General features: G+C 34.1%; 1 protein-coding gene across 1 annotated transcript in view; it reads left to right on the top strand.

Annotated features, from left to right (window-relative positions):
- Positions 1 to 16,516, top strand: part of SKAP1 (src kinase associated phosphoprotein 1) — a 255,383-nt gene that overhangs the window by 68,117 nt on the left and 170,750 nt on the right. The window contains exon 4 of the mRNA XM_074342968.1: positions 6,477 to 6,593. Within this exon, the coding sequence (XP_074199069.1) occupies positions 6,477 to 6,593 (117 nt within the window). The remainder of the gene's footprint in view (positions 1 to 6,476; positions 6,594 to 16,516) is intronic.

The raw sequence follows: 16,516 nt of genomic DNA, 5'->3' as shown, positions 1-16,516 counted from the left end.
AGGAAAGGATAAGAGGAGAAGAGAGAGCAAGATAAACCAATAGTAATAAAATTGCTACATTTATGGCTAACTACGTATTTTTGAAGAATTTTCCTACTGTGAGATTGGAAGCATGATGGTGCCAGAAAGGAAATGCATTCTTTAACTAAGCCAGGTCAAAGGTATATTTGCACGTGGAACACGCTGGCTCATTTTCTATGAAGCAGTGTCAAAATATCCAGGGTCCAATAAAACCAACAAGAAAGTGATGGGAAAAATTCAATATTTTGCTCTAAGTAAACCCAAAGTGTTGTGTTAAATTTGGTAAGCATGAAATTTATGCTAAGAAGTGGTATTTTTTTTTAAATCACTGCAACAATACTACTACAGTAAATTTGAACCTGTGAATTGGATCAACATTTGGCCTCATCTGTTAGTTCCATGCCTAATGTGACTACTAGTATTACTAATATTTATAATAATTTATACTTTTGATTATAGGTTTACTTTACTGAAGTAAAAAAAAAAAGTACTAATTAATAGCACATGCCATAAATCCAAGTTATTGGCTGTCATTCAGTATCCTGTGCCTTGAGTAATGACTGTAATTTATAAAGCGTGCAGATTTGGAGACTGTGCAGCCCAGTGGGTCAGAACAAGAGCTTAGTAATCAGACAAGCTGGGGTCAAAGCCTGGCCCTGCCAGGTATGAGTCACTTGTATGACTTTGGGTAGGTTATGTAATCTCTGTGTCTCAATTTCTTCATCTGCAGCTTTGGGTTAATAATATATCATAAGATTATGCTGAGGATTAAATGGGATAGTGCATGAAGGGTCTTGACCCAGGGCCTGTAACCAGTAAAAGTTCAGTAAGCTATTATATTTTTTGTTATTACTATAGCTGACTCTTTCCTGTAAGTCAGAACATGTTGAAAATTCAGTTGAATGGCTTCATAATAAGATTTAAACACTGAGAATACAGTCAGTGGAAAACAGAACTATTAGCCAATGATTCCAGGTTATGATTGCCTAGTTGCTATATGATAAATGCATTCATTTTACAGTATATTTATCCACATACTACGAAATACCTGTATTTACATGTTTTGAATTATGTCAAAATCTCATTACTATTGAAAATATTCTAACTCAGCAGGTTCCATTTTAGTACCAGTTGAACAGCAGCAGTAGTAGATGGAATGTGTTAGTGTAGAGCCAAAATGATTGCTGACAAGCTGTAATTTATGAAGTGTGCGTTGTCACGTATACAATTATCTGGTTTATATTTGTTGCTGTCAGCCCTCCAGTTTGTTAATGTCCAGAAGTTATGCCTTTATGTGACACCTAAGAAGGGTTAAAAATCTCAGCATTTTCGAGGGGGGAGGGGAAGGAGCAGAAGTGTTCACAGGGTGGCTACCTTTTTTTTTTTTCTTTTTGAAGAACTGGGATGATGCTACACACTGCAGCCCACCCTACTGGTCAAAATGAAAAACTACATCAGACAGGACCCTTTTTTTTTTAAAGGAAGGAGGGAAAAAAGAACTTTTCTATTGGCTCCCCTGGGCATTTTCCTGTCCAGCCCCCCACTGTCAGATGTAGCTCATTTTGTAAATATTATTAAGCTATGCTGTCCTTTTGGCTGTTGGATTCATAGGCGTAGTGACTGCTATAACCGTCTAATCAATTCGGTTGCATTTCTTACCATTTAGACTGCTACTCTCTGCAAATGAGGTCCCTAAAGTTTCTTAAGATGTCTGTTATTGTTAGCATGATTATACAATTAGTAAACAGTATCCAAAGCTAAAAAACTTAGTCTTAGGCTCAATTTATTTCTTATACATTCAAGATTCAGTTGGAGCAACTTTTTAAAAGAATGATAAATGGAAGCTTTCTTTACCTGGCCCATCATTTGTTCTGTAGACTTAATGACATTCAGTACTGTTATACTCACTGCCAGGGCCTTGGGGGGAAAAGAATATTTATACATTGAGTTATGACTAGATGTAGGAGAGGGGGGGAAAAAGATGGGCAGTGGGTCAGACTGTATAGAACATAGAAGAATTTGAGACCTTCACTACACATGGATTAATCACAAGAACTAACCACGCAAATCCAGATGGATATTTAGAAATCGGTGAAGCCTCTAAGATGTTCTGTGGGAAACACCATACATTTTCTAGTGCATGAGTATGTGCAAAATGGTATCTAATTTATGACGGAAATGCTGACAGAACTTTAGCTTTGGTGTTACAGATGTGCTCCGTAATATGTTTACATGTGAATAACATTTCATATATATGGGCACATATGTACCCAACATATTTCTTTAGTTGGTGTTATATTCAATAACTTAAGTGAGTGGTTATAATAAGGAATAATAAGCTGCAGTTTTGCTAATCTTACCTTAGCAGGATCAGACATAAATGATCACAAACTATAGTGAGCAGCATTCCTAGTAAATTGGTCCATGAAAATCTGGCAATCTTAATGCTCTCAAGCATGAAAACTAACTGGATTTGGATCAGGGACCTTTATTTGTAGCATTTTATTTAGGATTTATTAGTTTAAAGAAGGAGCTGTGTGTCTCATGTGTTCTTAAATATTAAATAGAGTCAGAAGTCATGTATTCCCTTCCAATGGCAATAATAAAAATGAAAACCAAAAAAAGGAGGCAATTTTACATTGATTTCAATTTCCTTACATTATCCAAAGATACTTGGTGAATAGCAAAACCCTAGAAAATTTTGAAGCACTCTGTACAAATAGTTGGTTGCAGGTATGAATAAATTCTTTATAATATAGCTCATAATTAATTAGAAGAAAAGTAAAAGATGATGACTTTATACTAATGTAAAAAAAACTGAGCCTTTACCTACTGAATAAGCAAACATATATGTATGTTTTATCTATTTGTTATTCTCATTTTTTATGTTTAAACTGCTTTCTGTCTTTTTTCTTTCCTTCTTTCTTATTTCTCTGGTAAAATTATCACTGTGGCCTGTTTTGGCCCCTAAATGGTACCTGCAAGTTCAGCATCAGATGGGTTTGCTGTGAGTCAAGATAGTTACAAGGGGAACATCATCATGGTTCATTTTTTCCCTTGTTTTATTTGGAATTGAATTAGGAAATGAAAGTTTTTAGCAGTTTGATTCACTTCTCCATAAAGTTTATGGAGCAGCAACAGCTGGTTGAATCCATGGCAGAAAAGCCAACTTCTAGTGGCCAAGCTATTGTTTCAGAATTAAGGCAGAAAACTCATTAGCTGTTAATGAAAACACAGGGAATAAAAACAAATAGCACCAGAAACCCTAGCAAATAATTACCTTACACCTGACACAAAGCTGCTTTATCTTTCTGCTCCAACCCTCAGAAATTCCCAACTTACCACTCTACGGAGCATGAATGAAATTGAGTTTGACTTTAAGGAAAGAACAATAGAGAAATCATCCTCCTTATAGGCCCCTCAGCACAGTACTCGGTGGAGAACCTGCCATTGAATATACTAAGGAGTGTATCTGGCGCCCAATTCTTATGACACTTAGGACAGAGGAGCAAATTACCAGCTAATAGCAGGTGAACGCTTGATATAGTTCCCCCAGATCTTGTTTAGAAATACAAAGGGAAGGGACTGGAGGTAGTGGATGTGATTAATGGAGATATTGTGTGTTAGAATATATATCTGTATAGAAATATATTGATTCTGAGTGAGTTGCAATGGGAAAGTGTGTCTCTAGTGGCAAGGGGTCTTGCTTGCAAGAAAGCCACTCTAAGCAGATGGAGTTCTAAGCCCTAATTGTAGAGCTGCTGGGTGGAAATGTCTGTCACTGTAGATTGTGATCATTTATGTCTGATCCCACTGGACTACAGTTGTGGCCATTTGGAACTATGATTGTAAGAGCTATAGATGAATCCAGAGATCACTTGCAATTATGTTTTAAGGAAAAATGATGTTCTAAACTTCAACAAACCCAAAATGATCACAGTAATTGCTGATTCATCTATAAAATTTTTCACCCATGCATCTTGAGCAGTTGTAATCATTTTAATTACAAGGGAGTGTCTATTCATATAGTGTCATAGGCTTTTTTCTGTGTGTGCCCAAGGGAGTTGGGCCACTTGATATGACACTAAAAACACTTATAGCAACATTTCCATCATCAGGAACTAATTACACTAAGATGTAAAACATATTTTTAAATGTTTTCCTTGCAGCCTTTTTTAGTACTGACCTAGGCTCTGTTTTTGCTGCATTGAGTTATATACCTTGGTTGTTGTGTACTTTACGGAGATATGGTCTTGTGTTTGGCACAGGAGTGGCTGTTAAAAGCCCACCTTGGGTAACTATATTCAGAAACTATAGAAATCACTGGAAGTGACTTTTCCTTCTGAAGTTAGTAAATCAGATGCAAAATCCAGACAGATATTTTGGGTAAGACTTTAAAAACAGAAGCTCTGAATGCAACTGTATTGGATCCTGGAACAGAAAAACACTGGTGAAAAGAACCAGTAAAATCCAATTAAGTCTGTAGTTTAGTTAATAGCAATATACCAATGTGAATTTCTTGGTTTTGACAGATATACGCTAGTTATGTAACAAGTTGCCATTGGGGGAAACTGGTTGAATAGTATATAGGAACTCTCTGTACATTATTTGCAATACTTATAATAAATTTTAAACTATTCCAAAATAAAAAGTTCATTAAAAAAAAAAACAGAACAAAACAAAGCCTCTCCTGATCTGCTTTTTTTTTTTTTTTTTACATCCTGGAATGCTACATCTAAGAGTAAATTTGTCAAATTTCTGAAGCAAGCAGAAAACTTTGAGTCTAGAGTGATAGTTGCTAAGTAATGTTTAGTATATGCTACAAATGTTAAATTTTACTTGGCAACCCAAACTACAATTTTTTTTTAAATGGATTTTGCTTTGGTTCAAAGATTTTTAATTCCTTTAACCTCACTGCCAGGCAGTCCATTTAGGTTATCTTGATAATGTAATTTCAGTGGATTTGCAATGATGTAGATTTGAGTATTTTAACTCCCAGTTCAGTATTTAAGGATTTTTCTGCTTATAGTAGAAATTTCACAGTACTACTTTAAGCATAACTGTAAGCTTTGTATCCTGATCAAGTTACCTAGGAAAGGAGAGCATTTCTTCTGGCTCCAGCCAGTGACTGTTGTGTGAGGTTGTTTATTTGTTTGTTTTAATTTTACTTTTCTTCTCCACAATAAACTCCTTAGTTTATTTTTGAAGTCCTATATCTGCAGATGTTCAACTCTCTTATGGACGTCTACCTACCATTGAGCATCCATAGAAGAGTCTAGATATAATCATCTAATTTATGGAAAGAGAAGGCTACAGCGATTCACTTTTAATCATTTTATATCCTCCCTATCCTTCTAGTTTAATTGTAGGAAATAAACTTTTAAAGTGAGGCAATACAGATTCTATGTAGGCTGTTTGGTTTCACTGCTCCCTAGTTGAAATCCAGGGCCAAAACTCTACAGTTGTTTACTGAGATTAGCATTGGCGATTTCCTTTGGAAATTAGTATTTGAGATAATATTAAATTCAGTTGAAAATCCCCTTTTCATGTTTGTGAAATGAACTGAGCAGCTGTTGGTGTCCTTTTATCAGCAGACTGTACCTCTGTTTGGGGGATTTTAAGGAAAGCCATTTGCAGTGCAGAGCCTTTTCTTCTGGTTTCTGAATGAGCTAACATCTTCCATCTAAACCTTTTAAAGTATCATAATAGTATGGGCCACTTATACAAAATATAATCCAATGTATGTTGAAAACACCCAAAAGGGATTAGCATTGTTTTAATTGCATAATTCAGTATTGTATATACATTACCTTTCATCAAAGCCATTTTACAGAACAAATATTACCTTCTTAAGGCTTTTAGAATTCCTAAGAGGTTGGTTGCATAGGCTGTAAACTAGAATTATAAAGAGGAAACTTCCTTAAGATTGCAAAAAAAGTAGTGATTTAAACTAGAATAGTCCAGATTCTCTCTAATTTTACTTCCCTTATTTTTCAGAGAAGGAAAGAATATTGACCTTGCTATATTATATTATGTATAAAAGTTTAACCTTTTATGTAATTTATTCTCTTTCATTTGGAAATAGAGGCATTCAGGGTAAAAGTTGTAATTAATGGAGACATAGTATATATAAGTTTTATGTATTTATTTAGCAATGTTTTCATTTTAAGTGTGATGGAGAAATTTCCCTCTGGTAGCAAGAGGTCTCCTCACTCTAAGCTAACTAACAGATTCTAAGTTCTAATTAGTTGAATGGAAAATTTCCCATCCAGATAGGTTGGTTCTTGAATATATTTATATGTTTCTCTTATGTTAATGGATAGTGGCCATATCCATCAAGTAAAAGACATATCTTTTTGGTATATCTGGTATATTTGAATAACAGAAGGAATCTATGAAGACCTTTATAAAGGTATCAAAAATATGACCTTCTTTTCTTTCCTTTGGGCCCTCAGGAGGAGACCACGCTGAAAATTACCTTGGACAGGACAGCTCTGATGATAATCACAGTGGACCTCATGGCCCGTCTCTCACATCAGATGCACCTTTTTTGTCAGATTATCAGGATGATGGTGAGTGTCATCTTCCTGGCTTTAGGGTGACCATACTTTGTACTATTGTCCTGGTGTCTTTGCCTTTGGTCATACTGAATCAAGCAGCCTTCACAGGGTTCTCTGTATTGGTAATCATTAGTTTGCAAAGAGCAACTATTTGTTTCATTGTGGTGCTGATCCTCCTAGGTAATTCAGTACTTCTAAAGTTAATGTATTTACGGAAACACTAATTCCATATTGGAGCAGGAAGACATCATTATTGACCTTTTTGTAAGAACTGTAGCTGGAAAGCTAAGAGGGCATTTTAAGATTGCAGGGCCCAGCTTACCAGTCTTTCAGATTTCTTAGCTTCACTGAGTTTCGTGAGAATTAGAGCTTTCATTTAATGATTATTGAATTATTGCTTTATTGTGGATTATTTGAGACCCTTGAGCGTATCATATTATAATAAGATATCATTTTTACAAATGCTTTCACATGCTCTTAACCATATTGGTGTTGTTCAAGGGGAAGGGGAAGCCACAAGAACCACAATGCAAATCTTCCTGGAGCATCTATTTTATTTGAGTTTGAGAATGAGAGGAGTTAAATAATTCAACTGTTATGAACATTATTTTTATATTAAAAACACATTGATATGTAATGCAAAATATATATGAATTTTTAAGATACAAAGATACATGAATATAAAAATAATGGCCTCGTGGCTGCCAGTTTCTGGCTCAGGCTCAGACATCCCGGGAGTGGAGTTTCACTGTGTCTTTTCTGGCATCTGGCCACTTGAACAGAAGGTTTGATCATCACTGATGCACATGGTTATCTTATCAAAGTCTCTCTTGTGCCTCTGCAGTGGGGGGAAAAAGGTAGAGATGCTACTAAACTGAATATTAAATTGGAAGCATATTATTCACTTAGGGATTGGGAGTAAAGTTGGTAAATTACTCTTTATTTTTCATTATTAGTCTGTGATCTTTCTATTTATTTTTCTTCCAAATTTCCCTCCAACTTTGGCATTTTCCAAGCATTCGTAATCCCTATATCCTCTTCTCTTTTTAATTTATCCATTAATTCTTACTTCATTTAGCCCTTTTGGTGATTCATATTTTCTCCCTTTCATTGAATACATAACCACTGAATGAGAGCTGTAGATTCAGTCACACAGAAGCGGTTATTTTTGCTTGAGCTTTGTATACCACCACGATTAATAACACCCAAAGTTTAGAATTGAACCTCGTAGTGAGATCTGTTTATTGGTTCAGGTATTACACCAAAAACATTGTTTGGATTGAAAGTTTAATAATTACCTTGGTAGCTGATTAATAATTGTAGAAAATTAACAGTGCAAAGCATTAAAAAAAAAAAACCCAACCTTTCATTTGTTTTTGATCAATCTAATGCTTGACAGCATTAGAACAATAGTACTTCATTAATCCATAGGTCACTTACTTGGTATTTGGTATTTCCAGCTTCTCCAAACACAGCTGAGAACACAATAAGTAAACCAGAAAGACTTCTAAATGGAAATAGATGTTTCTGAGTCCCAGGTTAACATTTATGTACCTTATTCTTGGGAAAGCCCCTGAGGCCCTCACTGGGGATTCCTCTTCTTACAAATGTCTAGCCATTACAATGTTTTGATTTCTCAGCCCACAGTAAAGCATCCAATTAGAGGGAAAAGTACCGTAAAGTCATTAATTAACAAATAACATTGAGGAAAGAAACAGGAAAATAATTTAAAATCTATACAAAAACAAAATATATAAATAAAACAAAATTTATATACAAACTAAAAGAAGTAGCAGTCTGGGACCATATTGAACTGTGGAGAGAAATGGAACAAACTCTCCTCAAAGAGCTCAGTACCTTAATACAGTGAAACTTTTTGGCTATCATTTTTTGAGCTCCTACTATAATGCCTTGCATTTGTATTCTAAGCACTTTGCATGTATCACCATATAATCCTCAGAACAGCCCTAAGAGGTGGATAGTAGGATTATCCTCAATTTACAGATAAGGAAACTGAGACTCAGGGAAGTTAACTTATCTAAGACCACACAGCTAAGTAGTATTACCAGGATTTACGCCTACACACTCTGGTTCTAGAACCTCTGCTTTTAACCATTCTGCTATCCTTAAAGCACTATCGTTATGTGAGTTATCAAAAAAGATGGATTCATATTCCAGATATTTTGGTTAAGACTATACAGATACATATAGTAGGTTTTAAAATATTATTATTAAAATAGTTGAAATTAAAGGAAATAGCTTTGAAAGAAGTAAACCCATTACCTGGAAAATTCCAAAGTGGAAGCTTTGTTCCATTATAGTTCCCCACAAGAGGGGAATTAACTGTGTTAGTAGTAATATATTTTACTTAATAGATTTTTATTTTCAGTTCTGTGCATAAAGGTTAAAAAAAATTCCCAAAATCACACTATCAATGGCAGAGGTAGGAACAGACTTGTTTATGTGTTAAAATTTTGATTGTAGGATGATGAGATAATGTTTACATATGAGTTTCTGCAAAGCATTGACCCTAACACAGTACCTGAGTGCCTGATGCATAATGGGCACAATAAATGTTTGTTTCCTTCCCCTGAAAAATAAAGATATATATACTTCCTGTGAAATTAAAGAGAATCTTATGAAGATGTTAAAATTTTAAGTAAACTTTACATCCTACCTAACTAGATTGCACCATTATAGAGAACAGTAACACTTGATATGCTATTTATCCATTATTTTAGCAAGTACTTATTTAGATATTATAAGGTAATAGCAAGGGACTGTGCTGAGCTGTAAGTGAAATAGGCAGTAAAAAGTCGAACATAGTCGCTGTCCTCACAGAACTGACTGTCTCATTGGGAAAACACACTATTAGTAAGTTGACAAATGGACAAATATAAAGTCAGTGTCTTCATTTGCTGGTAAGATAGCTAAAGTGATCCTTTAGGAATAAAAGTTATTCTTTAACTTTCTTTGTAGTGACATTATTTTAGACTTCTGGAATTTTTATCCTTATTAGAACAATGAAAGATCGTTGTTAAAATATTTCAGCTTTGTTGCCTTCCGCCTCCAGCCAGAGCAGTGTCCTAAATGTACAGTAATGAAAGGACACACAGTCTGACCCATTCGCCCATAACTTCAGTGATGAGAAGCAATAACCATGGTGCATGTCGTGTATGGGTCGTGCTTTTGTGGAAACTACAAAGAGATCTAGAAGAATATAGAAACCTAGCCAGGTGCACAGCAAAAAATGAAAACCAAGGTTACAGGCTAAACCATGCATAAAAATGAGAGCATGTTGCTACCTAGTCACAATCCCTTCTCCTTTTCCTTTGTAAATGCCCTCAGTCTGGGACTGTCAGGCTGTACAGCCTATTGAGAGACACCCACAAACATGAGCATAACTCTACCATCAGAAGTGAAAACTTGCTAATAAGTGATAACACTTAGATTTCTAGACCTAGAAATAGTTTCTACTATATTGAAGGAAAAAAATTAGTATGAAACACTAAATACAATAGCTATACAAAAAAAATAGCCAATTATGTATGATCTGATTACTTTCATCATCTAAAATATACAATGAATTTTAACGTGTCTATAAATTTATTTCATTAGTATAATGAAGAACCTCCCATGTACATACGTTTTTTTAAAGATGGGTTAGGGAAAGTGATTGTTCTAGAGAAGGGTATAGTGACTCCTTCTGGAAGAAAAAGAAAAAATAAAATCATTTTATAAGAGGAAGAAACCTAAAATCTGTAATAATGGATTATGTATAATATATTTTACTGCATTCTAACTAAAGAAAAGGGAATGAATGGTATTGGGCAGATATATCTAAGAAGTGAGAATGTTTTTAGAACTTATTTTTACATCAGAATATTAAAGGTTAGAAAACGTTCTTATTCTCCAGCAAAATGAAAAATAGAATTGGAAAAATAAAGACCTATAACCATCATTAGAGAAGAATAAAAATGAATAAGTGCTATTGCCTGTTATTGATCAGTTTATTATATGCTACTTGATTTAAAAGAAATTGCAGACCTGTTAATGTACCAATAGTGGCCATTTTCAACTCCATGCCTTTTCTGAAAAGTACATTAAAAAACATATAGAATATTTTGAAAATAAACAGAAATCAGTTTTTTATGGCTTTATTTTTAGCACTTTTTTTTTTTTTTACATTTATCTGTTTTCAATTTGGTTCTGAAATAGAATTCAGTTTTTGGATTTAATATTATGAATAGCAATAGACAAGCTTTTGTTAATCACTGTTTGTTTTATTTCTATACCAATAATAATAGGAAGAAGGTATTATTTTAGTATCTTCCCTAATGGAAAGGAAGAATATATTTTAAATAAAACTTTTATTATTGTGAAATTAAAATGAAGGTCTAATACATTGATTAGATTTTTGTGGCTGGAATTCATGCATGTCTTAAATTTCTTTGTATCAAAGTTAGAATCTGGAATCTGGGAGTTGGAAAGGATGATGGTCATCTAGTAACAGGAGCATTTTATTGAGCACTTTCTATGCCGTACTAAGTGCTTTTCATGGATTATCTCACTTAATTCTCAGACTAGCTCAGAGAGGAGGGAACTGTTGTCCTCATTTTACAGATAAAGAAATTAAATGACTTGGCCAAGGATGACATACCTTATCTTTGGGAGGTGAGGGTTGGGTGTAGGATTCTAATAGATTCCAAACCTGCTTTTTGAAGAGCTCTGATTAGCTGGGTGTTTGTCCTCTGAAATTACCACTCTTATGGGCTTTGCACATCATTCTCTTACTGCTTTTATTTCACTGACTATAATATTTATTTAAAAAATAAATATATTCAAAGCTAAAAATTATCCTGTAAAAACTACTTTACCTACATCGTACAAAATTTGGTATGTACCATTTTCATTATAATTCATAATTTCATTCTAAGTGTTTTGTAATTTCTCTTATCTTTTTTAACCTATGTGTTATCTAGAAGCATTTTTGTGTGCTTTTTCCTGGTTTTTTGTTTTGATTTGTTTTGTTTTAGTTTCTGGGGATTTTTAAATCTGCTTTTAAATTTTGACTTCTAATTTTATTACATAATAGTCTAAGAACATAATCAATATTATTTAGGTTCTTTAGACTTTACTGAGATTTCTTTTGTGGCCTAGTAATGATCAGTTTATGCTTATGTGCTATGTGTGTTCCTGAAGTGTTTATTGAATACACTCTTACTATTTCTATACTTGTAAATAGTATTCTTTAAATCTTTTGTATCCTAGATTTTTTTTTTATCTGCCAAAAGACTTATGATAACATCTCCAGTTAGAGCTGTAGATTTATCCATTTTTCCCTGTTTTGTCTTACATTTTCAAGGTCATGTTTTAGATACTTGTAAAGAACTCTAATTGTTTAAAAAGATTTCTTCTTATTGACATGAAATCCTATCCCTAGAACTTCCACTAATTAAGCTAGTTTTGCCGTCTAATCTGCTTATAACACCCCCAATAGACTTTATACTCAATGAGGATTAAAAAACGTTTGTTCACAGGCCAGTCTGAGACCCTCATTGCTCTAAGTTGTTATAAGGCCTGATTTTAGTGTATTAATTATATTGTTTCACAGAATAAATAAAACTGCACTTTTTAACAGTGTTTTTACTGAGGTGTGTGAATTAATGGTGCAATGATTAGCGGTTAAGTGACCTCTCTGATCAGGTTAACTTTTAGGCTGAATACTACTGACAACTTTAGAGGAAAATGTGCGTGTTTTATGGCTGCTTTACTTGGAATGTTAGAAGCCTATTGCTGGCTCAGTCATTGGTTCCCTAGTAGGATGAAAGAGTTAATGGACTAAAAACAGCAAGCCACTTGCTTCCTTCTCGCTGATAGGGTAGAGCCAATTACTTTCTTCTTGTGTATTTTTCTTAAATTACGTAAACTAACTATATGAACATATTTAGAGATGTTAGTTTCTTTTTATTCTATGATATAATGATAATGAAAGTGACTCAAGATAGTCCCTCTCATATATAAACATGTAAATAAACATACATGCATTCAAACAATCATTTATCTCATTCTCCTTTTATTCTTCAGACACTTGCTTTCGTCTTTGTTGCTTGCAGGTATATTTTTCTTTAATAAAGGCACATGACTCCTGTCAACCCTAACAGAACTTATGTCTGTGTGTTTAGAGTGCACACTGTGGAAGAACAAAAACTGGTTTTCACATCTGTGTTTTGGTGACTGAAGAACAAATTCCTATTATAAAACACATACTTTTATGAGCATGGTAGATTTCTGAACAAGTTTCAGTTGGCTTCAGGTGAGTCCATCAGATTTCAGATCACTGGGAGAAATTAAGGACTCGATGTTGAGTTAACTGTGATAAGGGTAAGTAAGCTGTCACTCAGGATGGCAGTGGCCTCCTTCATGAAGATAAATGTCTTATTAGATCTAAGACATCATGTCATTTATATAGGTTGGTATAAATCACAGATGAAGATGACAAACTGGGTTTCAAAGTTGACAGTAATTTATATAACTTAAACAAATGATTACCAAGGATTATACATGTTTTGTGAAGAATAAAAAAACAATAACAATTATCTGTCTATGAACTACCCATTTTTCATTCCTCAGCCCAGTGTGTTGGGCTCTTAGTGCGTGTTTAAACTCTCACCTTCCGTCCAGCACCCAGTAAAGTATTCTCACATGTGTTGATGGCTGGATATCTTCCATACTGTTTATTTTACTAGAAAAACCTCCTTGCAAATTTAACCCAAGTTTTAGTATAAAACCATGGCATTAAGAGACTTGGTAGTCACCTAATCTAATCTCTGTTTTACCAAGAGGAAACTACATTTTAAAAAGGCTAAGTACCTAGGTCCTATGGCTAGCAAAACAGAGTCAGAACGGAAACCCAAGGCTACCTCCCTGGGCATGGCCTCCCCTGACCCCTACTCTGCCTCCCCTCACCTGCATAATCTCAGCATGCTTTTCAGTGCAGACCTGAACAACTTTGCAGGAGGCCTGACTGTGGTCTCAAGCTATTTTTCACAAGTTTCAGTCAAGTCCTTCAGACATGTGTGTCTCTCTGGCTTATGTATGTTCTTATCTTCTTCCCAAAATGATTTGGGAGCTGTGTATTTTGTAGAGAATTTCAAAGGGCTCCATGAAAGCTAATGATTATAATTGTGAATAACATAAAATAAGTTTCTGAATTGATTTGACATGGAACTAATTAGTTATCTTTTTTTTGGCCCTTTCGACCACATTATAGACTTTAATATACTGCCAATGAAGAGTTAGTTATTGAATACCTATATTGAATGCCCTTATTCAATCATACATTTAGAGGTTTTGTGGAGGATACAAAGAGGAATAAGATGTGGTTCTTTTCTGCAGTGAGTAAATAATCTAGTGGAAGAGAGAAGATTAGACACCCCCACAGTGAAGTATATGGTATATAAGTGCTGATTATCAGGGACTGAGTTTTCAGGGGAAAAAAAATTGCTTGGACTTGCAGTAGTTTGGAAGAAATTCAAGATAATATTTGGCCTGTGCTGTGGCCAAAGTGTTTTTAGAAGTCTTTTCCAGGCTGAGAGTATGAGCAAAAGTCCATTCTTTGAAATGTCAAACATTTATTGAGCTTCCACTATAATTAGTAGTGAAATAACAATGGCCATTTTTAAGCACAAATAGTTGATTTTTAAGCGAGTGACTTGGCAGATGAAATTTAGCTTTTTCATATTGCCTCAAGTATTCTTCGTTTCTCTCCAAATTCTAAACTAGGCAATAAGTGTAATGGTAATATGAAAGTTCTAGTATATAATTTTTGAAGTTTTTAGTGTGGTCATTACAGTGGTGGTATAATGATATGCCACATTTTAGTTGCTAATGTAATATATCTGTCTGAATGATACATAAATCAGTCCCAGGTGAGGAGGGGTTATATATCTTTGCGTGCTGTTTCTTAGAAAATCTTATATTCGGTGCTTAATTACTTTGTTCTTAGAATCTATAAGTACGTTATAATTAAACATAGCATATGCCTTATAGATAAACACTGAATCACCTGAGGATTAGCTGCCTTACCTAGGGCACTCATGTCTAAAGTTTAGAGTTCTGGATTCTCAGGTATGATTTTTAACTACCAGACCATCCTTCCTCAAGCTTCAAAACTACTGACCATTTTTATATCTCAAAGTTTAATATTCACTTAAATGTGAAGGAATTTTGTTTAGGCATAAAACTTTCAGGCCTAGTATATAGACACATATACTTAATTTACATAAGTATAAATTAATATTTATACTTAATATATATGTATGCTTTATATATGTGTCCATAAAGCATACATATATATTAAGAGTGTGTGTGTGTGTGTGTGTGTGTATGTCATTTTTCATGCTTTGGTGATCTTTGTTTTTCTACTAGCCATAAATTCTTTTGCCCTGTCATAGAACTCTGACTTTTCAAGTATAAAGTAAATGTTAGTAATGCTGTTTAAAACAATACTGAAGCACCTGTTAATCTAGAATATTATTGTGTACTAGAGAAAGATTGTTGAATTCACAAACTATAATTACGCTTATGCTCTAGATTGCCTTTCTGACTTTAAGCAATTGTCGTTTTTGTGTTGGGCCCTAAGTAACTTAAACCCAGATACATTAGTCTAGTGAGAAAGAAAGATTATACAAAGTGGTTTCTCTGGCTTGTAAAATTGGGATTTATAGGGGAGTTGATCCTTCATGGAAAGTTTTCACTTATAAAAGCCTTTATCCAATTATTTGCAGGTCCATTTCTATAAACTGTTAGGCTATAGCTTATATGGTATGGTATTTTTAATGAAATATTTGCTCCAAGAGATAAACATTATTGTCGTGGTTAACTTTATAATTATGTTATTTCATAATAGTACTCCAGATTTTGTTTTAATCAAAAAAAATAAGGTTTCTTTTTTTTTAACTTCTTTTTTTTAATTGCTTAAGAAATAAAAAAAAAACATAGGGTTAACTGGGATCATGAGCGCTCTCTCTACAAATGACCATTATCATCGCTGAAAGACATTTATGAATGTCCAAGAACATAGTTGGGCCTAGAGATTGTCACAGCTTAGGAAAAAAAATCACTTGAGTTATCTAATCTAGCCCTTCTAATGAATTCACATCATTCTTACTAATATCTCATTTAATTAATTATCAAATATAGCCATTATGCTCTGTATCCTTCCTTTGCAGGACATCTTTCCCGCCCAACTATTATTACTAATTTATTCTTCATGTCTAACCTAAACTTTTCCTTCCTTAGTTTCAGGTCATTGCTCTTTTCTATACCATCTTCCAAGACTGAATAATTCCCCTAATTCATTTATATTGTTACCTTTAGAAGGTATTTAAAGACTGTGAACATTTATCCCCAGAGTCTTCACTTTTCCAAACTGCATAAATTTCAGTTCTCTTAATCCTTACTTCACTCTGCCCCTGTCATACTCTCCAGTTCTTGAGTATTTTATCACATTCCTTGATCTTTTCCATTCCAAGGAGATCACCTAACCAAGAGAGCTGCCTTTTGGGGAAGCAAGCTCTAAAGTGTAAAACCTCATATAAACCATTAGAAAATGCCTAAGTGTTTACTTGATGTTGGTGTTGGTGATCATCTGGTGGGCATGCCAGTGTAGTGCTTGCTTTGGCATATGTTGGGATATATGTGTATTTTAATGCCTTAATGTATTATGGCCTGTTGTAATTGAATGTCTATAAAGTAGCAGTTAAGAGGGTTTTATAGACCTTAGAAGAGATCAGAATTCTCTAGCCCCCTCTTGTGGTGGAAAAAAATACTACTTTTTTAGCTTTTCTGGATTGTTTCAGTTGAAAGACGAAGGCTAAGATACATAAGTTCTCAACGTGTTGAGTGTTTGGAATGAATCCAATGATTTAAAA

Source organism: Camelus bactrianus, chromosome 16, assembly GCF_048773025.1.
Source record: "Camelus bactrianus isolate YW-2024 breed Bactrian camel chromosome 16, ASM4877302v1, whole genome shotgun sequence".
NCBI classification, from domain to species: Eukaryota; Metazoa; Chordata; class Mammalia; order Artiodactyla; family Camelidae; genus Camelus; species Camelus bactrianus.
The sequence above is the reverse complement of the archived record's forward strand: the minus strand, read 5'-3'. Positions and strand labels throughout refer to the sequence as shown.